This window comes from Lynx rufus, unplaced genomic scaffold, assembly GCF_022079265.1.
Source record: "Lynx rufus isolate CCGP_SWC_20201006 ecotype Redwood Valley unplaced genomic scaffold, mLynRuf1.p SCAF_9, whole genome shotgun sequence".
In the NCBI taxonomy this organism is placed as follows: domain Eukaryota; kingdom Metazoa; phylum Chordata; class Mammalia; order Carnivora; family Felidae; genus Lynx; species Lynx rufus.
The window spans coordinates 13,234,737-13,261,226 of NW_025814897.1; the positions used below are offsets into that span (position 1 = coordinate 13,234,737).

The window sequence follows — 26,490 nt, forward strand, 5'->3', positions numbered from 1 at the left end:
CCTCAACCTCCTGTGAAATTGGGACCACAGGGAGGACTGTGCCTGAAACTTTCATTTTGTTTTTCTTTAAATTAAAAAAATGATAATGTTTATTTTTGAGAGAGAGAGCGAGCAGGGGAGGGGCAGAGAAAGAGGGAGATACAGTATCAGAAGCAGGCTCCAGGCTCTGAGCTGTCAGCACAGAGCCTGACGCAGGGCTTGAACTCACAGACCTCGAGATCGTGACCTCAGCCGAAGTCAGACGCTTAACCGACGAAGCCACCCAGGTGCCCTGAAACTTTCATTTTAAAGGAAGGGCACTGGAGACACGAGAACAGAAGTACCTTCCTTTCGGTCCCTGCTGCTACCTCCACGAGCGGTGACATGACAAGACCCAAGCTTAATGATGAACCAACACTCAAGTTAGCCCTGTCAAGTAGCATTCCAATTTTCAAATGGGATGTGAAGTTACAATTTTTCTTTAATTACACATGGGCTTGTCATCACAACCCAGTAAATTATTTAAAAATTAGCACTGCATATGTCCCCCCCCTTGCAGGCAATGGAAAATGGGTCTGCCCGGCCATCAGATCTAATGCCCTGCTGCTCGACAGCTGAAACAATCAGTGGGGGTAAGTGCGGAGAATATTCACAACATTTAATGGCAAGTTAAATTACCATTTTTATTGTATGCAATTTCTTGAGAAAATAAATAGGTAATATGCTGGAAGGGATAGCAGAGTAACGGGTGCTGGCTCATACGACCACACACTCGTTCCGATTTGAGAAGAGGAACAGACAAATACCCTCTCTGGCATAAATGTCCTGAAGGAAACATGTAATTTACTGTCCCCATGGCACATTCGATTGAACGCAGTACCTTCTTCTGGGGGGAAAAATACAGAAACAAAATATAGGCTAGCAAAGCCATCTCCGGTAAATGTGGTTAATGTGGCTGTATACAGTGGCAGGAGGCCTGTGAGAATTCTCTTTTTCTCCACCGGATTGTTTTGGAGGTAAGACAGGCTACGGACTAAGGCATAATCCAGTTTACAAAAAGAAAAATCTGAATCTTCTGCAGAGTTCAAAGGAGACAAAGACCACTCTGCCAAAGCTTAAAGTGTTTCGGAGCAAGTAACTTTGAAACGGCGAGGAAAAGCGAAACAGAGCCAGGACCACCTCCTATTTCCTAAAGGTCATCTTTAAAACCCCGAAGGGTTAGTGGAGACAGACGTAGATTCTGGTCCACAGAGAGGGAAGCACAAAACAGGGAGGGTTGAAGCGGGAAGAGGGCGGACAGCAGCCAGCATCCCTCTGGGTTCCCCTGTTCTCTTGTCATGGATCACTCCTTAGCCATCACGGGGACAGTGTTTCCAGAGATCCCGGGGGAAGCTTTGGTGAGACTCTCAGAGCATGAGGACTGCGATCTTGATGTGGGTTAGCAAAACTCTGAGGGGGAAAAGAATCCTGGCACAGGGATGGCAGAGGGAGCTCAAAACAGTTTACTGTTGGGGACCACTCAGAGTTTGAGGGCTCCTAATCCCAACATTGACTCGTTCCAGCTCATGATTCCATGGATTGTTTTTTTCCCCTAAGAAACAGCTCAAAACAATCTTCACTCTCCTGGAAAGATGAGAGTCTCTCCTCTCCCCGGATGAAACTGAACGAGGTCTAAAGTGGCCCCACTGCATGGCTATGATGAGCTACTGTGGTCCCTCTCATTCACTTGCATGCAGTTGGCAGGGAAGCAACTTCCTTGTACATTTCAGTCAAATAAGAGGGTTAGTACATTCTTTCTTTTACGCAATGGTGTGTAACATGTTCCTTGAGAAAAGTTCTGGGACAATTCCTTACCAACAAAAATATTCCCACGAGTCACTTTTATTTGAGAGAAGGAGAAGCAAAATTAAAGGTAGGGCAAATTCATTTTCCAACGGCTGGCCCTAATCACAGCGGCTTAATTTAAGTCTGAAAACTGTCTTTCCAGCAGCTTAGACATTAACACAGAAGGTAGCAGATATATCATTAGATTGTGGGCATACTAAAAATTTATTAGGATTATTTTCTTGTGAGAGAAGATAGTTCTGGCAATCGTGTTGATGATAATAAAATAGAATTAGCTGAGATTTCAATCTTAGCTGGCATTTCATTTTTCTCCCAATCCTGACCATTAAGAACCAACCACAGATATTTATTCCCCCTTTCACTGAATATTCCTTATTTCATAAAACAAAACAAAACAAAACAAAAAAACCTTCCATCCTTTACAGCAGGAGACAGGTGACAGGCTGGTGAGTTGCAAATGCACATCTCCGTGTTGTGACATTTACTGCTCATGACCCTCTTGCCAACCTTGGCCTTCAGAACTTACTGGGGCTTCCCGATGGCTTCACATGTTAACTCGAGCGCATCCCCTTCCCGGGTTAGGCCTTGTAGAGGATAAGTCATCTGAATATGCACTTGAGGCTTATCTGTGTGACAACAACACAAAGTATAATGTTTAGCAAATGGTATCAGGCAAAAAATCAGACTTGCAAGCCGCCACAAACCCCACACCACCAGCACTCGCTCTCTCCCCATCCTCATGCCTTCACGAACATCCTCCTAATTAGTTAGTAATCCTGGCATTTGCTCAAATTAAATTGACTAATAACTCTAAGGAGTGAACCGTGAGTAGATAAGAGATTCATAAGCCAACCGCGCCACATCAAACGTTTCCTGTGAAATACATTTTGTTACATTGAAGTTTATCTCCAAACTCACTCAAGCTAAAGGAAACTCATTTGCCTTCATGCTGAGGTGAAGCCACAGATATTTGTGGTGCTCAGAATTGATACATTTTATCATATATCACATATTACTATGTGACAATATGTTGTGACAATGCATATTAATAAGTTTGCCTCTTCTATGCTCTTGATTTCAAATGGGAAAGGCAAAACTTCTGAATTCCACTCCAATGCCCTTAAGAATGAAGAACTGGGAGGTTCTGGTGGTCCCAGTGAAACTCTTTGATGTCTCAATGTATACATGTGAGAAGGAAGGAAACTGACAGGTGCTGAGAGCCTACTATGGTGGGAACCATCATTGGTGGTGGAATAAGCCAGTTTTAGGGATGAGAACATGGGTACCCAGAGGATGAAGTAGCTAGACCAGGGTCCTAGGGATGACTTAACGAGAGACAGCCCTGCGAATGTTGGGATTGCTGGTTCAAAACTACATTTCCCAATGGCCATCCAAAATTAAAACCAAGTACAGCATCCTAAGGCAGTCAAGGACTCCAGTAAATGACACAAGTATTCTTATATCGATTAGCTACTGAAAAACTGTGTTTGGACCTTGTAGGGGGTATGGGTAGGAGCCATGAATGACAGGAGCTGTGGGGCACAGGGAGGGAACCAAAAGGGGTTGGGATTAACTTAGATATATTACACAGATATATTTACCAACAAAACCTGAATGGAATCAGGAGGCTGTTTTTTTTTGTTTTTGTTTTTTTCTGTGCTGAACTAACAAGCTATTAATCCCTAAATCAGTTTTCTCATTTAATTCTGTGGCTTTGTAAATGTATATTTTTGGAAATGTACCCAAGAGTAATAAATGTGAGAGGGCAAGACATCACTTGGCTGAAAGGTCAAAACAATTTCCATAACTTTACTTTCTCAGACAATCATACCACCTAAACAACAGCTCCTTGGCCTTTTACAAGCAGTGCTTAGCTCATTAACATTCATCCTATGGACTGAGAGAGAAATCAGAAATATGGCAGGGCTCAACTGATCTGGGCCCATATGCAGCTAACAAAGCTGCACGAGGGAGTCCTCTCTGGGGTGGTTGCTTTCCAGACGCATTTGTACAGTCTCGTTCCCATCACAGATCTTTCTCTTATGTCTCTGGAACCCATGTGGCATTGCAAACCTTTTAAGAGAGGCTTCTTGTATACCACTGCGCCCTGCTCGCCGTGAACTGGTAATGCTCTCTGGGAAGCTAAGTCACCTGCCGGAGGATAGAAGTTAGCAGCCCCCAAAGCTCCAGCGGACCCTCGCAAGTAACACGGCTCTATCCTTGGACTTGTTGGCAAAGGGAATGTTTGGGAGCAAAATGGTGTGGAGGTTTCTGGGGTACTGGTAACTGAGTTGGGAAAGCAGTCACTCGAGAAAGGCAGAAATACTCAGGATAAACAGAATGACCTTGAATGGGGACTGGCTGCTGGGCAAAGGCAAGAGCTCCTGGGCACCGTTCTACAGACTACAGCTTACACTAAATACAACAATTGGGTGACATATGTGGTCCTATTATTTTTGGTGGCATAACACATAAACACAGAGCTGGCTGGTGAAGTTTATTAAAAACACAAAATACAAAAATAAGAAAGAAAGAAAGAAGAAAGAAAGAAAGAAAGAAAGAAAGGAAGGAAACACAGACAGCTGAAGACCTGCTTCCTTATATTTCACATTCGGAAACAGCACCACTTAATGGGGTTCCTGGTTAGGAAACCTCTTGTCATTCTTCCCCAAGAAACATTCTGGGCAAGACTAAATTTGAAGCCCCAAATCTGGGGGCGCCTGGGTGGCTCAGTCGGTTAAGCATCCGACTTCGGCTCAGGTCATGATCTCGCGGTCGGTGACTTTGAGCCCGCGTTGGGCTCTGGGCTGACAGCTCAGGGCCTGGAGCCTGTTTCAGATTCTGTGTCTTCCTCTCTCTCTGACCCTCCCCCGTTCATGCTCTGTCTCTCTCTGTCTCAAAAATAAATAAACATTAAAAAAAAAAATTTAAAGCCCCAAATCTGGGCTGACATGTAGCATTTGCTTATAGGTTAATCTCTGATCTATGGAAGGACTACATTTTCCACGCGCTGCTGACTCCTGCCCATTAATTAAGAAGCAGGATGCCTACTGGCCTATGTGGAAGGTTTTTTTGTTTTTTGTTTTTTGGTTTTTTTCCCCTTGTGTAATTTACAAGCAAACAGAGAGGGTATGTTTTTCCGCACAGTGCGCCAAGGGTCTTATGTGCTCAACTTCCATTAATAATAAAGGGAGTGTTGAAAATCTAATGCAGTTTTGCCTCTTTTCAGTACCACTGACTTTTAGTTAAATGCTTTTTTATGTTATTATGGCTGTTTCCCAGTTGCCTACTACTCACAGAAATTAGGAAGAACAAGCTAAGGATTTACGATACCTGGAACTTATATATATATATATATATATATATATATATATATATATATATATATTTTAAATAACATACTAAACCATAGAAAATACACCTTCAACTTTAACAACTGATTTTCCCAATTTACTCCTCAGGTTTCTTGGAGAAACATCTACCATCTACTTACGGGGACAGCTGCCACAGTTACCTTAACAGCTAGCTGAAAAGGTAAACATTTATCTCGTTTGTATTATACAGAAAAAATGTCGTCCTCTGTTGACACACGCAGTATTTATAAGCATATTATCTGACTGTGGGGCAGCTGAACTACCTTCACACCCAGCCGACGAACCGAAGAGCGAGAGTCTGTGAGCCAAGACCTGTGCCCTTCTTTTGCCCTGAAAGAGGAACTCAGGTGTGCTCAACAGTTGGACTGGAAACCCTGGGATTCCACTGGTACCTCTGGAACTCAGGGATGCTACATTTTCCCAGGAAGATCCAGACTAGAAAGTGAGTATGTCAAAATACCGAACAATCCAGATGGCTGACTGACTAGCCCAAAGCTCATCATTTATACTTTAATTATGTTCATAAATCAAGTGTTATAACCCACCAAACCTATTCTGAGACAGACCCAGACTCCAAGATTTATTTTTAAGTAATGAGGTAAGGCCAAGTACGTTTTCTGGGTGATCACTTTACGCCTCGGTTGGTGTTCTAAGGCACAAGGCTACCAGCCAGACGACACTTTCTGCCCAAGTGCAATAACTACCCAGAAATGTATCGCGCAGAATGGCCTAATGTCATTATAAAATGGAACTGCTATATAAAAATAAGAAAAAGAGTTAGGTCTGTGCACTTATGGAACGTTAGAGCTATGGAGATGGCATCACCAACAGCCAATCAATTAGGTCGAGTGATCTGAGGTTTTCATAATACACTGTAATTTTTTAAAACCCTATAAAAGACATTTAGCAAGACTCTTACAGCAGGCAGGATTTGTTCATTAGTCAAAGTTGCACAGAGGGTTAAATACCAGGAGGCTTTAGGTCACACTACAGTAGCAACCAATTAAAAAAATAATATTAGAAAGACATTCCAATTTGATGAGGCTTTCTTTAAATGTGCTTTGCTCTCTCCATAAAGGGAAAAAAATATATAAAAGGAAACTCTTAAAGAGGTTAGAACGGCTTGCTGGCAGATTACAATTGATTTCATGCCAGTCTGACCTTGCACCACATTCTATGATCTTTCCAGAAGATGAAACTCGAGACTCTATAACCTGTATATCACTTTCTTATGTAAATGAAAAGTCATCGTCTCCTCTCTATATCACAACACCAATGTATCGGGTTTCGAAATTTATTAATTAACAAAAAAAAAAGGTACTCTGCAGTTTCCTTTTGCCTGGGAGGTCATCCTTCCCATGTACCAGTCAGGAGTAGAGCTGAGGCAGGAGGAAGACGCCCCTGATATCCCAGCACGAGACTTATTACCACGCGGGGCTCCCAACACTCTCTCCTGCTAAGAATTTCTACTTCAGGTGATGTGGGCATCCAATGTCCTTGGGCGGTCTGACTGCAACCAGGTCCCAGGGCTTGGGTGTAAATTTGCTCCTGCAACTACATTCAGGATACAGGCCCCTCATGGCCCTTCCTTAGCTCTCGTCCAATGTTCTGAATATCCATCAGAGGGGGACCGAGGATGCCTGTGGAGCAAATGCGGATGGTTCCAGGGCCTAGCAGGGAGAGCTCAAGGGCAGTGAGGGCCCAGATGTATCAGAAGTTTGGGTCACCACCTGCGTGTTTGGCTGGGGAAGCATCAACCCAAGAGTCTTTGTCAATCATGGAGGATTACCGAAGTTTGGAGGAGCACGGCGATGCAAAGATTAACCTGAGATTTGGTGAGTATTAGGGGTTTTTTGAGCTCAAGGCGAGACTCGGCCCCCACCGTAGGGCTGCTTGGATGGCTGCAAGAGGGTGGCTTAGCACTGAAGGAAGACAGCTTCTGGTAGCGTGAGGTGATCGGGCCTGGTTAGGGAACAGTCACAGCGAGCTTTCAGAGGACCTCCGCATCTTGCAAAAGGTTTGCTTTCTAATGTCATGATACGTTCATGAATAATTTTCACTGCCATTTATTTTGTCTGTTTGCAAAAGGTGAAGGACCTCCCGCTGCTACATCTGTAGTAGAATCGGGGCGCCGCAACTGCACCTGCGGAGGACAGAGCCATGGTCTGACAGAGTCAAACCTGGTGGGGGGCGGGACCGGAGAGCACGCGCCCCCCCCCCACCTCGGCAGGAATGCGGTTCCTTCCCGTTGCAACTTGCAAGTCGTTCTGTGGATACCGAAATTACTGTTTACCCAACAGAATCAAATTTTATTCAGCGACGTTTGCAACAGAAGGTGGTTTCCAGAGCTTGCAAAGCGGGCTGCACACTTGCACAGTACTCCTCCCCGTTTTGGAGAAATCTTTAAAATTTTGGAAGTGAACCCTGAGCAAGAAAAGTCTTAGAGCGTGATTTTCTCCCAAAGAAGGTCAGCTCCGTAAGAAGAAAAATGTTCGTTCGCTCTTTTGTATCCCCGGTACCTAGTACGGTGCCAGTGCAGTAGGCATTCGATACTTGTTTACCAAGCTGATGGATGAATAAGAACGTGGAGAAATCTACCACGCGGCATGAACGCCTAGTCCAAGCTCTGCTACTCACTAAAAAGAGAAAATCAACTTGTGAATACATGTTAACCCTGTTACAAGATAAACTGGGCCCATTAAAATTTTTGAGGGCTTATGTGAGCATACGTTGATTCGAATAGGGCAACACCAAACTAAACATCCTCTAGCCACAGAGGCTAGGGAGGTTTTTTACAGAGAAGACAGGGAAACAAAGCAAAGGACATTATTTGATTGTTTGTGGCTTAAGCAGTTGCCTTATTTGGGGAAAGCCTAGTTAGCTGTTCCTGAATGGTTGTGGCTTCAGTTTCATTTCTTTTTTTTTTTTTTTAAATATTTTTTTTTCAACGTTTATTTATTTTTTGGGACAGAGAGAGACAGAGTATGAACGGGGGAGGGGCAGAGAGAGAGGGAGACACAGAATCGGAAACATGCTCCAGGCTCTGAGCCATCAGCCCAGAGCCCGACGCGGGGCTCGAACTCACGGACCGCGAGATCGTGACCTGGCTGAAGTCGGACGCTTAACCGACTGCGCCACCCAGGCGCCCCTTCAGTTTCATTTCTTTGGAGTATGGGGACTTTGGCTCTAGTTTAGGGTTGACCCCATAGGCTACCCAAGGCATTAGAGCCACCCCAGTCTTGTTTAATCACTTCGACAGCCCTCAGCACAAATTATTATTGTATTATTCTTTCGAAGGTCAATCCAGCTCCCCAAATGTGAGATTCAGCTCAGGTGTTCTGATTTGCTGCCTCCATTTCACTACACATATATTTAGCATTTCTGGCATAACTCAAGCTGGTATCTTAAGGGAAATCATAAAGGATGCTGTTTGACCACTGGCTTTAGATTTTCAGAGTTTTAACTCCACAACCATTTATCCTTCCCCAGAATCGAAATTTGACCTTGAGTTAAAAACCATTAGGAGCACACATTAGATGACTACTTTCACTGCGTAAGTGTTCGATGCCCACAAGCCCCAGGGACACGTCTTCCCCCAAATACGTCAGGTCAGACAGAGAGATGGTGGAGGACAGTCCTTTGTAAGAGGCCTCTGTCTACCGAGCGTGCCTTCAGAAGAAGGTAGGGGTGATGGCTTTCTTCCTTGAAGGATCATGTCATCCAAGTCTTACTCATAATGCATTTGGCCTGACATTTACTCTTTTTTTTTAATGTTGGTCCCTCAGCCTCCTGCCCCCTCTGGTGCCGCAGAACGCTCCGTGAACAAGCTACAGAGTTAATAATAACGGGAATTTGGCCCCGCCACCGCTCTGTGACAATGCAAAAAATGACAGCTTAAACATTCGTTTGAATCAGGGGGTCTCTGTGAGGAATAATAAATACCAGAATAACTTCCCTGAAACTCAATTCACTGCTTTAAAAAAAATAAATAAATAAAAGAAAGGGAGAGTGGGAGGAAGAAGGTATTCTGTTAAAAGAGGAGACTGGAGATCAGAGAGAAACCGGCCCAATCGGGAAATGCCAGCTATTAGGCCGTGAAGAATACAATCTGGGAACAGAAATGAGGGGGGGAGGATCGATACAGGAGCCGCTCTTGGAAACTATGTCTTATTCTCCACTCCGAGCAGGAAAGATTTTCCTATTTCCAGGTTTTTCTCCCTCCTTCACTGCAGGGCACTGTCGATACCAGAGAAACATTTATTTTGGCACAGATAAAGAACAGGTTTTGATCATCCCCTCAATGCCCAATTTTCCCCCAATCAAGGGAATGAAAGAAGAAATCTAGCCTTCCCTGGATCTTGGATGAACAGGAATATGGATTTACAAACTATCTGCCTATAGGGAGTCAATAAAACTCATTTTGAAAATGATGCCTACGTACCCGATGAACCATCAGATGATAATCAGAGGAGGGAAGTTATTCAAACATCCATTTCTATAGTCTTTGTTTTCATTCTCCCTTTCAAAACTCACCTCAATTTCTCTCTCTCTCTTCTTCTTCTTCTTCTTTTTTTTAAAATATGTACACACACAAAACCCTCACAAGATGAGGATTTTTGCAAAACATTTTAAAGAGCAAGGCTGTGATGGGAGAAAGCAAAGGACACACGGCAGCGATTCAAGAGCTGCGGATTCACCTCAGTCCAGAGTGAGGCTTTTCCCGCTTTGCACGGCAATCTGAATTCCATACCGAGGGTCACAGATCCTCTTTGAATTGCCAGCTTACGTCGCTATGTGTTGCCACCTTGATGCTATTTAAACAGTTTTCTTTTAACGCTCAGACAGTGAACTGTTCTCCTTTAAACAGGCTTTTATTTGACAAGAGTACGTTCCTGCAGATCTGAAGCTCCACTAACCGTGCCACAATTGTGCCACGCTCCGCTATAATCAACCGTGTTGTACATTTGAGCAACGCTACGTACAGACACGCGGAAGGAAAAAAAACGCGCAGAAAGAATTTAGGGTCATATAGCTCAGAACATTAAAAGGCAAAACTGTTCTCTGCCTCACATCTAAGGCAGGAGAGCTTTGAATGCCAGCTTCCGCGCATAATTATTTTCTGTTTTAAACATTTAACTGCGTGCTGCTGCTGTATCCTTGCTGAGGCTCACAATGAAAGCTACAAAACTAAGAGCCCTACTGTATGTTCGTCATTCCCGGCAACGTTCCTATGAGAAAACCTTATTAATGAGCTTGCAAACGAGCACCCAACAGGGAAATGTCACAAACAAGAGTGGCTAATGCCCCAGAAAATCAAATAACTGAACACTTGGCTGATTGTGGTGCCTTTCATATTTATAATAAAAAAGAGGGGGGGGGCTTTAATTCACTAATTCTGAAGGGGTCAACACCTTGCTGAACAAAACAACTCATTTATTTATGTTCAGAAATCTCCAGATGATAAATTACATTGATGTTAATCACTTCAATGCATACTACACAATTAATATCTGTACTCACCACAAACTTAAAGATTATTAAAAGTATGACAGCATACACATCTGGCTGATTTTTCACATAATTGGGCACACCAATTTCTCCTGGTACCACAAATAAGGGTCCTAACAAACAAACACTGCAAGATTCTGTGTTCAATTAATTAGGACTTAAATCCACAAGACGAAAGCGATTCCAAGTTGCAGCTCGAGCCTGGTCTTCTGTACAATATGGTAGCACTCTATCTCACCCCTCCTCCTTTCCCCACCATATTTAGGGTAAACTATCTAGTGACATACAATGTAGGTGTTCATTATTTCCTTTTTTAAAAGTAATTTCTTTGTTTTTTTTTAACGTTTATTTATTTTTGAGACAGAGAGAGAGCATGAACGGGTGAGGGTCAGAGAGAGAGGGAGACACAGAATCCGAAGCAGGCTCCAGGCTCTGAGCTGTCAGCACAATGCTCGACGCGGGGCTCGAACCCACGGACTGCGAGATCATGACCTGAGCCGAAGTCGGATGCTTAACCAACTGAGCCACCCAGGCGCCCCTAAGAGTAATTTCTTAAAAGAACATAATTTATACAGAATTCAAATCCATTACCTGCCATTTAACCCTGTTCATATCCTGACTAATACCCATTTGTCTTTGATGAGGTAGAAAAGGCTTCCATAAGGCTTCATGTAACAAAATGGGTCAGGACTGAACCAAGTGGGTATATTTAATACCAACTCCATTAGGTCACATTTCCCCAGCAAGTAGTCCTATTTACCCAGAAAACAGCAATGCTTAATCTGAGGTTCACGGACAAGCTCAGTATTTAATGGTAATAACCTAATGCTTATAACTGTTATCATCAGGGATTGTTTTAGGTAGCAAAGAAAAGGACATTAAAAAAAATAGCTATATATTTGCTGTGATGTTTATTAAACAAAATACATATAGCAAATAAAAATCCTAACTTGATAGATATTTTTACACAGGTCTTTGTTAGGGAAAAGTGATAGAGTGACTTAAAGGCAAATTCTTTATTTTTATTATTATTATTGTTATTATTTATTTCTTTTTTCTTTTTTTTTAATTTAACATTTATTTATTTTTGAGAGACAGAGAGAGAAAGAGCATGAGCAAGGGAGGGGCAGAGAGCGAGGGAGACACAGAAGCTGAAGCAGGCTCCAGGCTCTGAGCTGTCAGCACAGAGCCTGATGCAGGACTTGAACCCACGAACTGGGAGATCATGACCTGAGCCAAAGTCGGATGCTCAACCGACTGAGCCACCCAGGCATCCCATTTTTTTATTAATTTTTAAATGCTTATTTATTTTTTAGAGAGAGAGAGCGAGCGAGTGCATGGGAGGGGCAAAGAGCGAGAGGGACAGAGTACCTGAAGCAGGCTCTGAGCAGTCAGCGCACAGCCTGACGCAGGGCTGGCATTCACAAACAGTGAGATCATGATCTGAGCCAAAGTCAGACGCTTAACCAACTGAGCCACGCAGTTGCCCCTTAAAGACAAATTCTAAATGATGTAAAGGCACAGATGACCTGTGGATATGGGAAGAAAACTGGTCCTTGAATCAATGAAGTTAGGATAAGTCTTTAGGATAAATGGACTCCTTAAATTGTAAGCAAAACGTGGTGAATATGTAATTTTGTTCCCCTTTTCCAGGTCTACAGGATTTGTATTTGTATTTATTTATTTATTTATTTATTTATTTATTTATTTATTATTTTAATGTTTATTTATTTTTGAGAGGGGGGAGGGGCAGAGAGAGGGAGACAGAGAATCCGAAGCAGGCTCCAGGCTCTGAGCTGTCAGCACAGAGCCTGACGTGGGGCTCAAGCTCACGGACCATGAGATCATGACCTGAGCTGAAGTTGGTCACTTAACCTACTGGGCTTCCCAGACGCCCCAAGGTTTATGGGACCTTTAAAGGGCTTTTAAGAAGGTTAAGAGCTGCTGACTTTAAGGGTTTGGGCCGATTAAAAAGTGAGGGTCTAATGTAACTCCTCATAGAAGATCTCAAATAATTCCACATGCATGCAGACTGGCTGCTGAATCTCATGTACTTAAGTATCTCTTCTTTTCTCACTGCCATCAAGACACGGGGCTGCCTGTCTGCAGAGAGAGATGGGGTTAAACCACCAAGTGTTGGCCAATGACTGACAGAGCTTTAGCGCCCAATGACTGAGTGCCTTAGGCATTTGAGGCAGGAGGCTTTTGAGTTATCGTACAGCTGCTGGTGTTCAAGAGAGGAAAGCTGGTAGGAAATGAGGTAGAGAATTCCAGTCGTGTTTGAAGGAGTTACTTAAGGAATTCCTAGCTGACTCTGCCAAGTAGTCAGTAATGCTCCAGGAATGGAGGGTAGTGAACTGTCAGGTGACTTTCTTGAGCACAGAGTCTTATTTAAGATGCCAAACCAGACTCTAAATTCCCATTCAGATCAATATAATGGTTGATAACTCTTAACCTTCTTTTACGCAAAAAGCCTTTCGCTTTATATACGTTTTGTAAAGGGAAGTATCAACAGTAAAATGCCTGTGTGGTTCACTTTGGATAATAATAATAATAATAATAATAATAATAATAAACCCAGCCTCCTATACGAGGGTGCCATGTTAGAATTCACAAGTGATAGACAGGTGTGTCTTCGTTTTTGGAAGGCACTGGTCACTTCCCTCTGGTGGAGGGCCCGCAGTACTCTGTAAGACTTAAGTCAGTCAAATGGATTCAGAGAGGAAGCTCTATTCCTTTTCCTAGAAGGACAAACCTCTCTTGAATCTACAGGACACGGAAGACAAAGACACTCTGGGGACCCGGAAAGAGTTTAGGGGTGGGGACTGGGTGAACTTCTAGTCAGGTTTCACAAAGGAGTTAATGTATTATTAAAGCTAATGGGCCCCTACAAGGAAAGTTAATGGATATTAAGTTTGCTTAAATGAATTACATATTAACAAAGTCACAAGAAATCTACTATCTGCCAATTTAGATAATATCTGATCATTTCTGTTTTCCCATTATAGGGACATTACACCACAATAGTTTTAGTGATATGAAAATTATAAGCATGATGCCCATAATGAAGCTACATAATGAAGGAGATGAGATGAATTAACAAGAAAAACCTGCATTATGTAATGTTAAATTGAGCCCAACTCACAGAGCAGGAAAAGGTTGAGAACGAGATCGGTGTCTTAGGAGCAACTTTTTATACCTTTTCCCTGCCCCTGTTTGGCTCGGGCAATTCAAACGTGTGATGGAGACCCTAGTGGGCTGAATGGTGGCCCCCAAAAGATAGGCCCAGGTCCTAACCCCGGAGCCTGCGAATGCGACCTTACTTGGAAAAAGAGGTCTTTGCGGATGTAATCAAGTTCAGGATCGTGAGATGGGACCATTCTGGATTAGCAGGGTGGGCACTAACTCCCACAGCAAGTGTCCTTACAAGAGACATGCAGAGAAGAGAAGGCTGTGCCGAGGCAATGCAAGAGACTGGAAAGAGGCAGCCACAGATCAGGGAATATTGGGGCCCCCAGAAACCAGAAAAGACAAGGAAGCCTTTTCTCCTGGAGCCTTCTGAGGGAGTGTGGCCCTGTCAACCGTTCGATTTTAGACACCTGCCCTCTAGAACCATGAGAAAATAGATTTGTTGTTCTAAGCCACCAAGTTTGCGGTAATTTATTAGAGTGGCTCTAGCAAACGAACGGACGGATTCACAGGTGGTAATGCTTTGCGTCTATCAGAACCCCCCCCCCAGTCACTCCATTTCCAACCAAACTCTTACAGCATTTCCACGATGTACATTCACATATCACCTGCAAGTTTTTCACAGGCCTCTCAGTTACAAAAGCTCCCTGATTAAAAAAAAAAAAAAGTGAGAAGTTGGCTACTTGGTCGCAACTTTGCTGCAAGGATGGTTTTGTGCAGAAAACATTTTGGCGAGCGGAAGAGTCCAGAGAGAAAACAAGGGGAGCATCCTTAGTTCATCGGGCACAGTGAGGAGACAACCCCACTCACCACGATCTAGCTGCTATTGATGAAGCTACTGAGATGGTGGCACTGATCTCAAAGAGTTCCACTTTTAAACTCATTACTACACTTTAAGCTGAAAAAGGAAGAGAATGTGCAATGTAAAACGACATGCTGATGCAGAATGGGAATAAAAGCCCCTCTATAAAAAAAAAAAAAAGAAAGAAAGAAAATTCAGTACTTCTGATGGGGCCAAGAAAGTGGGAGGGATCACCTTAGGTTGTAAAGTTCACAAAGGAATGATTACAGTCAATATTCACAAAAGGCAATTAATTAAGTCATGTGGTAGAACAGATTGGGATCCTCTTAAAGTTTTGCATTTGGGTTAAACGCAGTATTTTGAAAATCCTCACTGGCACTCGATAATATGGCAGCGTTTCAGGAAAATAATCCTTTGATTATTTTACTACTAAGACAACAAGATATAAACTCTACACTATATAAAACATATGTATTCAATAAATGGCTTCTGAAATGTTTCTAGGCAACTGCTTCTCTGCGTTCTCGGTAGAAAATACTCGGGTACCGCTGCGGTCTGAACCTGTGTGTCCCGCCCTCCCCAAATCCGTCTGTCGAAGTCGCAATGCCGGCTGTTGAGGCTCGGAGGAGGCGGGGCCTTTGGGACGCGCGTGCGCGCTCAGGTCCTGAGGGTGGAGCCTCACGCTCGGGATCAGTGCCCTCGGACCTTGGAAAGCAGCCCCCAGAGAGGGCTCTAGCCGCTTCCGCCCCACGAGGACGCAGCGAGAAGGCGGTGGCTGAGAGCCACGAAAAGGGCCTTCTCCTGAACAGAACCATGCTGGTTGGCCTTCACCTTGGACTTTCCGGCCTCCAGGGCTGTGAGAGAGAAATCACCGCTGCTTATAAGGCACGCCGTCTCTGGTACCTGGTTAAGGCAGCCCCGAGCGCACTGGCAGGTACTCACACTGTACTTCCAGGTACCGCTGCGTCTGCAAGTTTCCGGTCACGGCAGGGTGCTCTACCTGGCAGATCACTGGGACCCCATCATCCTCCTTGTGAACCTTCAGCATCAGCTGGCTCGTCACAGTGTACATGTCTGACCACTCCTCCACCTCCGATTTGCCTGGGGGACACAGGATACACCGAGACCTCAGTCGAGTGAATTTCTATCACCCTGATTTTATATATTCCCCACTGCTCGCCTGCCCCACCATCGCCATTTTAACAAAGGTGATGGAAGTCACGTGGGGCAGGGTAAGCTGTGGGTAGATCACGGATAAAATGATAACTTCCTACTTTTCAACCTTGCAGCATAAGTAGGTAAGATGTATTGCAACCCCACATAATATATACTATTTTAATTTAACTGTATTACATATGCGTCTTCTAGCTTAAAACCTCCCACCAAAAGGCAGCTGAAAGTTGAACCACCGTGCCATCTGACTGCTGACGGCGTTTTGGAGGAGGAAAAGAGAAGCGCTTTTCACCCCTACAACCATCTGAACTTGAAACGTCTAGTAGGCTGTCATGCGGTTTAAAAATTCCAGGACATCATCCAAATCTCCTAAGTAATTCAATCAGGAATAGAGATATAAACAAGCCCCTCTGCCCACCCCATCAGCAACAATTAGGAGGGAAAGTAACTAAATGGATTTACATAATTGAAATTGTAATTGAAATGTTTCAACTCTGAGACTTTTGGAAGACCACAGAAAATGTAGTGGCGGTGGGTAGAGCAAAGTCAGATACAGGCTTCGGGCCAGATGGGAGACATGTCCAAGAACACCCAGAAAAGGAGGGAGGAGGCTTCCGGATGGGATGAATAGGCCAACGTGGCCCCTTTCCTGAACTCAGCACTCCCCGGGACATAGCGCACCATTAACTTTCTTTTAATGTTTTGTATTTATTGGTACACATTTAATGGCTCAATTCACTTAGAAAAGCAGAGGGGAAATGAGAAACTCCTTCCTTCCAAAACCATACCTAGGAAATAGGAGATTAAAACAGAGCAAGCTTTTTGAAACTTAAGCCGTTATATATAGATTTATCTCTTTCTAGATATAGATTTTTATATCCCCTTTCTAAAAGGGCTTATTCTTTTCTTCCTGGCACTCCTGATTTATTTAACAAGCACATACAGAGCACTTACCTTGCCCCAGATACCAGCTACAAGCTTTACAAACATTCACTCATTTCATCTTCCTAAGAATCCCATCAAATCTGTAATATTAATACCCCCATTTTAGCAGAAACTGCGGCACACAGCTAGCATTTCTGTCCAATGACCAGAGGAGGTTAGCCCTCGGGGACTACTTGGAAAGGGATAAGAAGGCCGACATGTACCTACAACTCAGGATGACTGACACCTAAGGGTCAAATAGGGGACGGGCTGTGGCCACGGCGATGACGAAGGTGGCAGATGTTTGCAGGATCTGCCTGTGCTGCTGTCACAAACTGGGAACTTGGCAAAAGAACGGGCTGGTGAAACGGGCAACTGAAGCACAGGTGCCATGAGAGAAGGGGGGCCTGCAGATTCACAGTGAAGATAAAATTCTTAGTCCACTTGGCAGAGCCGTCCCTGCAGGAAAGCACATGGTCCGTGAGTGGACAGTGCGGTAAGGCATGTTAGAATGACCTGGAGTTCAGCATGAAGGCTGTTAGACTGTTTTTTTTTTTTAATGTGTAACATGAGAAATTGGGGTTCTGACCCACCCTGGGTCACAGGGTAAATGAGAACCTGAGTTCAGTGACCCCTCTAACATCTCTTCCCGGTCTAAAGAGTTCTGGTGTATAAGTCTAGTTCTTTCTGAGCGTTGGAGTAAATATCCAGGAACACGTATCACCACAAACCCTCAAACCACATAAGGAGGATATGCATTAGATTCAATAAAGTGCCCTTAGGCTTTGGCTTCAGATGCATTTAGCAATTGATTATAAACCACACTTATATGGATATTTTTGTTTTAGGGGCATGTTTTGCATTTATCTTGCATTTCCACAAAGGTAGATGCCCTTGCAGGAATCAGGTGCCCACTAACAGGGGCAGCCCGTGCCTCACCTTTTAGCTCCTTGTTCCCTTTGAACCACCTGATAGTCGTGGCTGGTTTGCTGGCCATGGCGGTGCAGTTGACTTCGATCTCCTCGCCTTCCACTGCGGTGTCTTTCTGGATATCGATCATCAGATTGCGTGGTGGGACTACAAATTAAACATGTGCGCTTTTTAAACACAGAATCCATTTCTGCACATGGCCTTCTTTTCATTAGAAACTAGCACCACTGCTATCAAAAAGAGGAGACAAATAACGGACGTTCCTGATGGGAATTTAAAACAAACCACTACCAGAGGGGAAAAAAGAAGTACAAAGCCATTATCAAACAAGGTGAATCATATCATGCACGAGTTGTGAGTTTAGAATTTCTCTCCTAAAGTCACCTTATAAAAAATGCCCATTCTCCCATTCCCCTAACTTTTCAATGACCAAGCTGTAACATTGTAGGTATCAGATGAGCTGTCAATCGGTTATTAGAAAATTGAACAGGAAGTAGATACAAACGTAAGATGAGTAAACTCTATTGAAATTATCATCCTTATCTGGAAGGATGTGAAAGGACTGCTTCTCCTTGAACTGAACCCTTGGATTTCAATCTTCATATAAAAGATTCCAAAGACAACCAGCTTTGGAATCAAAGACCTGGAGTCCCTTAAAACAATCACTCACCATAAATATACGTAGAAAAGTTGTGCCTCGGAACCAGTTGCATTCAGTTAAAAATATTCATAGAGCACCAGAATGCAATCATGACCTCCAATGGATGGCATGGTAAAAAAACCACTGGCTATGAAGATGCAGTAATATAGGAAATGCCAGTTAATTTGCATTTTCCCATGTCATTTTCCCACGTTCTGAAATCTCATGCTCCAGATTTTAGACAGCAGAGGTGAACAAGACTATTAAGTGCTTACAAGTCAACTTTATACATCAGAATTAAAGCCACTCTTTTTAAAACACACTAGAGCATATGGAATAAGATGGTCAGGATAAAATATTTTGGGGCTACACTGCTGAATATCAAATCCAGAGTATGTAAGATGATGGGGATGGTGAAGAAAGTACGTTATCTTGTATGGAGCTGAGTTGGCAGTGAAACTTTGCATAAGGTGCAACCTTACCTCAAGACTGAGCGTCTTGAAATAAAAATCAGTAAGAATACTGAATTCAGGAGAGTGAATCTAAGACTATGTGCCCTGACCACCATGAATAAGCAAAGACAGTTCTGAGACTTATGATTAATAAGTTTCTCAACTCAGAAGAGAAACAAGAAATTAAATATGTATAAACATGCCATCCCGATGATCAAGTTGAATAATAAATCTCTGATACCGCTTCAATAAATTATGGGATTAAACCACGTATTTGGGATTTCCAACTGTTCCAGCCCAATGTAAAATTCTGTGTACGGGAAGACTTTTACACTGAACTGAAGCCCTTAAAATTCCTACCGAGAACGACAGAAAAGGAAACAGACATGTTGCGTATGTTTCTCAGCAAGACAGTGTGTAGGGGGTGTGTGTAGAGGGGTAACTATTAGAGCAAAACCAGGCCTCTTCTTTGTTCCCCGTGTAAAAGGAAAAGAACACATTTGCTCAACTAGATGTGTTGCCCAAGTGATATGGCCCAAGTGGGTAGTTAATTAAACGTGGCCAAAAACTACCCTTGCTTACGTTAATAAATAAATAAATAAATAAATACATAAATAAATAAATAATAAGCAGAAAGAGAGAGAGTCTAACATCCAATTTGGAATTGCACATCTGCCAGCATTTTAAGAGACACAGAAAACCAGTTACAAAAGTAAATGGGACGACTTCAGCTAGCTATTTCCTTAACAGAGATATTCTTGCCAGATGACAATCAGGACAGTTATGGATTTTCATCACGCACCTAGATGGTTGATAGAGAATACACAGAGAGACTGGATGTTTAGGACCAACAAATACTATCCAATTCTAAGTGCAGTATCATAGGGATATTGAAACAAAATGCTATTGTTAGAGCAAATGTCAGAGGAGAAGGCTGCCCAAGCCTAGAGAAAATAAGATCTCGGTGAGCTAGGGGGAACAAAAGTAAGAGGCGCTAAGATAAAACGTCAAAGAGTAAAAGACGCGGGAATGTCCCCCTACAGATGGAGGAATCAAAGTCGAATGAGAATTCTTGTCAAGGTTCAGACAAAACTAAAAGTGATTTCTGATGTTGCCGTACGCGATGATTCCCAATGAGAAACGTAACTGAAGAGATATTCCTCAGTTTAAGGAAATTCAAACTGAGTAGCGGAGACTCAAGGAAAGCGGTTCTCTTCGGCCACGACAAAGAGGGCAGATAGATAGTGTTCTCTTTCCTAGAAGTTACTACAGAATGGAGTCAGCTGCATTCCAGCTTGTGTGCACAACTTTGTGGAGGAAACCCTTAAGGCTCGCTCTGTGGTAACCTGGGGATCTTGATGGGAAGAGACCCAGGAGTAGTTAAAAAGGCTGCGGCACGTACTGCTGTCAAGTCTCAATGACACCCAGCCTCCAACACAGGCTTTGTCGGGTATTTGCTTTCTGTGTGTTCCTGAGTATCTTTCCTCCACACTCTCCTTGTTCATGCTGAGCCTGAAGACGGCTTTAGCTCCCCTCATCACAGGCTTCTCCTAACCGTCACTAGGTGTTCTTCAGCGGTATTCTCTCTGCAAGATGGAGACGGTCATGGAGACGATGGCGTGCTCTTTCCACATTACCAGTAATGTCTGCTGGTTCAAAAGAAGGAGCTGGCAAAGGTCAGGTATAAATGAGGCCAGAGGAATACTTACCAGTGCCTCTTAGATTTTCTTTGGAGGCTGAGAGTCTGACCGGCAGCAAAGAGACCCTCATCTGGATTACCAGTGTTTGACATGGTCCCTGCTAACTCTTCCTCTTCCGCAGCAGATATACCGTGAAGTTCCCTAACCCTTCAGGGTGATGCAGCGCTGTCTCCTAGGGTTATCTTCCTGAAGAGCTAACGTCACCTAACTTTGTGGCTAAGGTACACATATGGAAAATTTCCCAAGTCTGGGACAACAGGACCAGTGCAGAAGAATAAAGGACTCGTTTAGTGTGGAGAAGAGCATCCTGAGAGAGTGGAGTGATTTTTTTTTCCAAGTCCACAATGTTCTTAAGATTGTGGCCAGGATTTCTGACTTTACGAATATGAGAAGAAGAAAACAGTCAAGTATAGTGGGAGTCGTGTGGTTTACAAACATAAAACCAAATATGATCATGTGAGTCCTAATGGTTTATTGATATCAGTAATAGAGGTGACTTCTCTCTGATTTTTTTGTCAAAAGCAAGAAAGCTTTGGAAAATATAAATGAGGCAATTTAAGGGTTTCTGAAAAAATGGTGCAGGGCAAGAAAAACTTAAAGTTTATTTTGGTCTGTTAATTGTCCCCTGTTCTCCCTTTAACTCCATAACGTCTACTCTAATACAAAAGTGGTTAGTAAAGTATAAAAATCCATTTATACGAAAAATGAATTAAAACTGCTACTAACCAGAGAATACACTTATACACGCTCTGCTAAACAGACACATTTAGAAAAAACTGCCTGCAGCCATTAATGAAAATAACCAAAGATGTATGTAAGGAGGTGCATACAGATTAAAACCTGAATGAAAATCACAGAAGGGAAATACTAGAAAATAGCAAAGAAGTGTCAAGGTTCTTCTTAGCTAACCTCAAATCTATAAGAGTGCTCATTATAAACATCAACGCCTACAACATTAAAAAAAAAATCCGCAATATCAAGATGAGTCACACGTTAATTACAACAAAAGAGGAGTCTTAAAGCTGATCAGTATGTGAAATCTCACTCCCAAACCCTTTTAAATAATTAGGTTCTTCTGTTCCTGGAATCTTAAGAGTGAACACTAATCTTAAAAAGACAGGACTGTAATAATATTAGCTACTATTATCAGTAACTATAGTTATCTTAAAGCGGCGTATTCTATTTCTCGGGCCACTGTTTCCCTGAATACTGGTATAAAGAGAGTCCTGTACTACGAAAGGAACCAAGTCACACAAGTGTAAGAAGTGAGTGGATATCCTACAAGGCACCCAAATGCATGCAGAGTATCATTGGAGGGTTTTCAGTTTTTACACGGATAACATAAATATGCATCATAGTAACCAACAAATAACCACCTCTGAGCTCTTAGAATTATGCTGAAGGTTTTCCTGAATGCTTCCAACAACTAATAGGCACATGCACTAAAAGCAGTGTCTTCCACTCAACGAGAAGGTAGACAGCCGTGTGAGTACCTCTATGGAGTCCTTTTCAGAGAAGCATGGATAGAAACAAAGACACTAATAGATCACTCTTCATTCATTCGAATATCTGAAAATTCTAAACCTTAGAAAAAAGGTTTGAATAGATGAGTACCAGTGAAAATTGTCAGATTTTGGAATATGAAAGACTCAAACACTGATGACAACAATTTCATTCCGTCAAAGAATCCTACAGTCAATTCAATGGTAAGAATATTAAATGAACACATAATATCTGCAGCGAGAGCATCGACTAGTGTTACTTTCAAGTATGTTTAAGTTAATGCTTCCACACAATATAAGCAGGAACCTATTACCTCTAGAATAATCAGACCTCCAGAAGGATTACAGGCATAAATGCCTCTCAAAAGTCTAGTGCCGTTGTGCTGACTCCCAACCACTGGGCATATTCAGTCAAACGGGGCCGATCTAGTGGGTCTGAGAACAAATGTACCAGATACTGGAAACTGACAGGCAGTCACTGCTTGCCTGTGGCCAGCTATGCTCCTGAAAACAAAAGATGTGCATCTTTGGGGAAAAATCTTGAAACGGCAGCATTTGGGATTTTATTAAGAACAACCTAGGCTAGAAGGCACAAAGGATGTGAGCCAGAACAGTGGGGTCTGTTTCAAGGTCTGTGATTCTAGATTCTTACCCGTGTGCTTTGTGAGGGGGGCAAGATGGCTAGCCTCTGTTATTATCATTTCTCTCTGTGAAGATAGTCGGTTTAAAGGTATACGTAGAAAAATATCCTGAAAACTCAAAATGCTGCAAGTTCATTCCCTTCTGTTGCTGTTACTCTTGTGGAAAGGCCAGAAACGATGACGGGCCGATGGGCGGATGGTCAGTTTGGAGTCTGTGCAGCCAATGACTTACTCCAAAAAGCCAACAGTGTTTTCAAATACTTCTGAACAATGAGGTGGACAGAAAACTTCAAGTGCATGTATGTGATTTTGCACGATACCAAAACAGTCATCCTTCCATGCTTATTTCTACAGGTCTCATATGGGTTAAGGCTAGAATTAAAGACAGACATGTACCTCTGAAAGCCGTTAAAGCCATCTACCGTTAAACACAGACCACGTTAGAAACTGCATGACCTGACATGAAACGTGACTTCCTGAAATCAGTGTTCCTCTTACCGAGAACATGTATGTAAGTGCTAGGAACATGTTTTAGTTTAATGGATAAAAAAAAAAAAAATGTATTTTCCCTTCTACAGCTGTTTAAACAAAGTAACGGGGCAGCAGCTCCACGCGTAAATCCATAAATACATATATGTTCACACACACCAAGCAAAAACGTCCTTCATGTTTATCTTTCTAATCTTCATATCATTACACCGAAAACCTGCACTCTGCCGCCTCAAATAGACTTTGATTCATGATCTTTCTGAAGGTGTAAATCAGAGATCTTGCCTTATGTTAGAGAGAACGTCCTTGAAAACTCAGTTTCAAAAATCCACATCAGCTGGTATTATGCCCGGGTATACAGCTTTGTCTAAAAAAGGTGACTAACTCAGGCCATCTTCAACACAGGGATATCTGCTGACTGTATGAAAATATAAATACGGAAACATAACTACTGGGAATTTCCAGAAAATCACAATCTGGTGATCATAACTGAAGACATTCAACTCACTAGAGGTGTTCTTAGCAGCCTGTCAACAGTCCTTGCTTATTATCAGCCTTCTCTCCCTAGAAACTCTTAATTCTTTTATGTCCAACGGTTGCAATTTGTGGCAAAGTGTGTGTTCATGGGGTATGATTTTTACAGCATAATCTAGAGCATAAGCAATACACAAGGCAGTGAGGAAAGCCAAAGATAAGGAGATCAACAATACTAAATGAGATGTAAGTCAGAAGAAAGAATCATTAAGCGGGTTTTATAACCGCGCTCTGCCACGGGGTAGAGATGTGGTAGCCCATCTCCTCCTTCCCTGAACAGAAGAAAAAAAAAAAATCCCGGTAGTTAGAAGCAACGACATTTCATGTGGTGAGTGACTCATCGGAGGGCTCTAAATTCTCTTGATCTTTGCTTCTGAAGCTTGAGGGTTCAAGCACAAGAACACATGGAATCTATAAAGACCGCTGATTGCCATTCCTTAGAGTGTTTGGTAAAAGAGGCTATTTTTTAAAGTCAGCAAGATGGGTGGTGATTCTTCCTAAAACAGGCTTGAACAGCAACAACATTAACCATTAACCTTTTCCTTGTTGCTGGAAGCCATCGGTAGTAAGGGCCACCCCACTCGGTTTCCCGGGACGCGCCCCACGCGTCTCTTACCCAGCACTGTGATTGTGGTGTAACTTTCCTGGGGAGGGTCAGTGTAGAGCTGGCAAAAGTATCTTCCTTCATCCGAAATCGAGACATTTGTCAGCGACACTTTGAGTTCACTGCTAGAAAAATTCAGCAACTGAAACCTGCTGTCCTTCAGAGCTGCGAGACAAAACACAGAGGCAGTGATTAGCAGGAAGCGGACGGACCATCCATTTTCCTTACCTCGGGGAGGAGGAAGTCAGGTGACTGGAAAGGCCGCTACAGAGTAGAAAAATCGAGTAAGTCTTTGTGCACCTGTTGGGTACTTCTTCATGCTTCCTGAATTACCGTTTTGGGCTTCAACGATAACTGCACGTAGACAAATAACCCTGTCCGAAAGGAAAGTGACGCACATGGGGCCTGTGGGTGTAAGAGCACGCGCAAACACACGGACGTGCGGGCAGGCGCCCACACCCACGCACGCGCACATGGGCTCCTTGCTGTCAGTTTTAGCACGTGCTCGTATTGTGTCAGATTTTCCATTGGAGTTTGGCAAAATGAAAACAGAAGGAAGGGCAGGCTGTGAGGATCCTCTGGACGTCCAGGGACTAGGATGTACTCCCCTCGAAAAAGAGCGCTTCCAAATTATGAAACCCCCCAAAAATCATTATTAGTAATTTGAAAAACAACATGGAAGCAATTTAAAAACATTTTACAACAAAACGATCCCATTTGCATTTAACTCGGATGCATCTTTGTATCTGGTATGGTTGGAGGTGAAGCTTCCCGAAGCCCACGACCCGGGGCCTCCCAAAGCCTCAGGCCCCGCCTGCAGTTTTCCAGCTTCAGCTTCACAACAGCAAACAGAGGAGGATAAAGTAGGAAATCAGAGTCACCACAAAAGTAACGTTTGTGGGCTTTTCATTCATTTCAAACATTCACCTTTAAAGTCCTTCTACTAATTTTGGCAAAGGCTAGATTCATTTATAATGACCAAAATTCACTTTAAGAATGACTGGCTCCTCTCCTTTGACCTTCCTTCACCCTCTTAGATGCTCCTTGGGTTTATCAACTCTTCCCACACTTCCTGGATGTTCTGGGGCGTTGGGGAGGAGGGGGACAAGTAGATGGGAAGGGACGTTCCTCTACGTGTGCTTTGATGAGGTACCGATGTTCTCAAAGAGCAGTTTTTTGAAAGACCTGACTCTTGGTCTTGCTAAGCTCAGACATCCATCTGAACCATTTCTAGGATATACAATTGAGTTTCAATGATTAGCTTCTGTGATATCATATTCGGTAAGGTTCCAGCACATGGTAACCTCCATCTACCAGAGGCTATGGTGATAGGAGAGTTTGGTTTTGTCTCCATAGGCACAGATTGCCTTGGAAACTTCAATCTTCAAACCAAACAGATTACCCTTCAGAATGCTATATTTTCTTTGCCTTACCCTATTTGAGTTGTTGTGTCCGGGACTCAATTGCAATTCACCTTGAATTACTACAATCAATTCCTATCGCAAAGTAAGACCGCTTTACTTTTAAAAGGGACCATTCAAGGTTTCTATTAAGTAGAAAGATTATGATTGCATGTCTCTTCTTCCCTCTGAAGAATTGACTAAACTTTAAGCATCTAACATTAAATTTAGAAAAGGAGGCCTTGGCAATCTCTTTATCAAGACAACATGTAGGAAAAAAAAAGTTGCCATCTAATACTATTGAGATGGAAACTTACGCCTGAAGTCCCTGAAATAAATGGTCTGCCTGTTGGGATTCAGCAGCTGGATCACAGAGTCGTCACTCTTATTGACTTGGCAGCTGATGGTCGCAACTTCTCCCTCGATCACTGTCACGTCTTTCGTAAACAAATTCTGTCCATCACCTTTAAAAAAAAAAAAAAAAAGGAGAAAAGAATTTCCATCGATTAAAATTTGGCTCATGGCTCAGTTAAAACGAGAAGCAAGAAGTGTGTTAGAAAATGGACTCCAGAAGCAACACTGGTGTGGCTCCCTCACTCATCCCAGAGAGATCCAGGGGCCAAATGCAACTAAGCCTGGAGTCAACGCACTCTCAAAAGTGGGGATGCCAACGTTCCAGCTTCCGCTATCTTATACCAGTTAAGGAGTGTGTTGGAGAGGTACGGAAAGGTCAGAGAATTCACTTCTCTAAGAAGCTGCAGCTGTCACAAATGGAGTGGGGGAGAAACATATACTCAACCTCAG

At 43.0% G+C, this 26,490-nt stretch overlaps 1 protein-coding gene across 1 annotated transcript in view; it reads right to left on the bottom strand.

Moving 5' to 3' along the window:
- Window positions 1-26,490, bottom strand: part of CADM1 (cell adhesion molecule 1) — a 328,154-nt gene that overhangs the window by 38,682 nt on the left and 262,982 nt on the right. The window contains exons 2-6 of the mRNA XM_047071496.1: window positions 26,004-26,150; window positions 24,299-24,451; window positions 17,734-17,871; window positions 15,640-15,798; window positions 2,351-2,450 (exon numbers count right to left, since the gene is read on the bottom strand). Of these exons, the coding sequence (XP_046927452.1) occupies window positions 2,351-2,450; window positions 15,640-15,798; window positions 17,734-17,871; window positions 24,299-24,451; window positions 26,004-26,150 (697 nt within the window). The remainder of the gene's footprint in view (window positions 1-2,350; window positions 2,451-15,639; window positions 15,799-17,733; window positions 17,872-24,298; window positions 24,452-26,003; window positions 26,151-26,490) is intronic.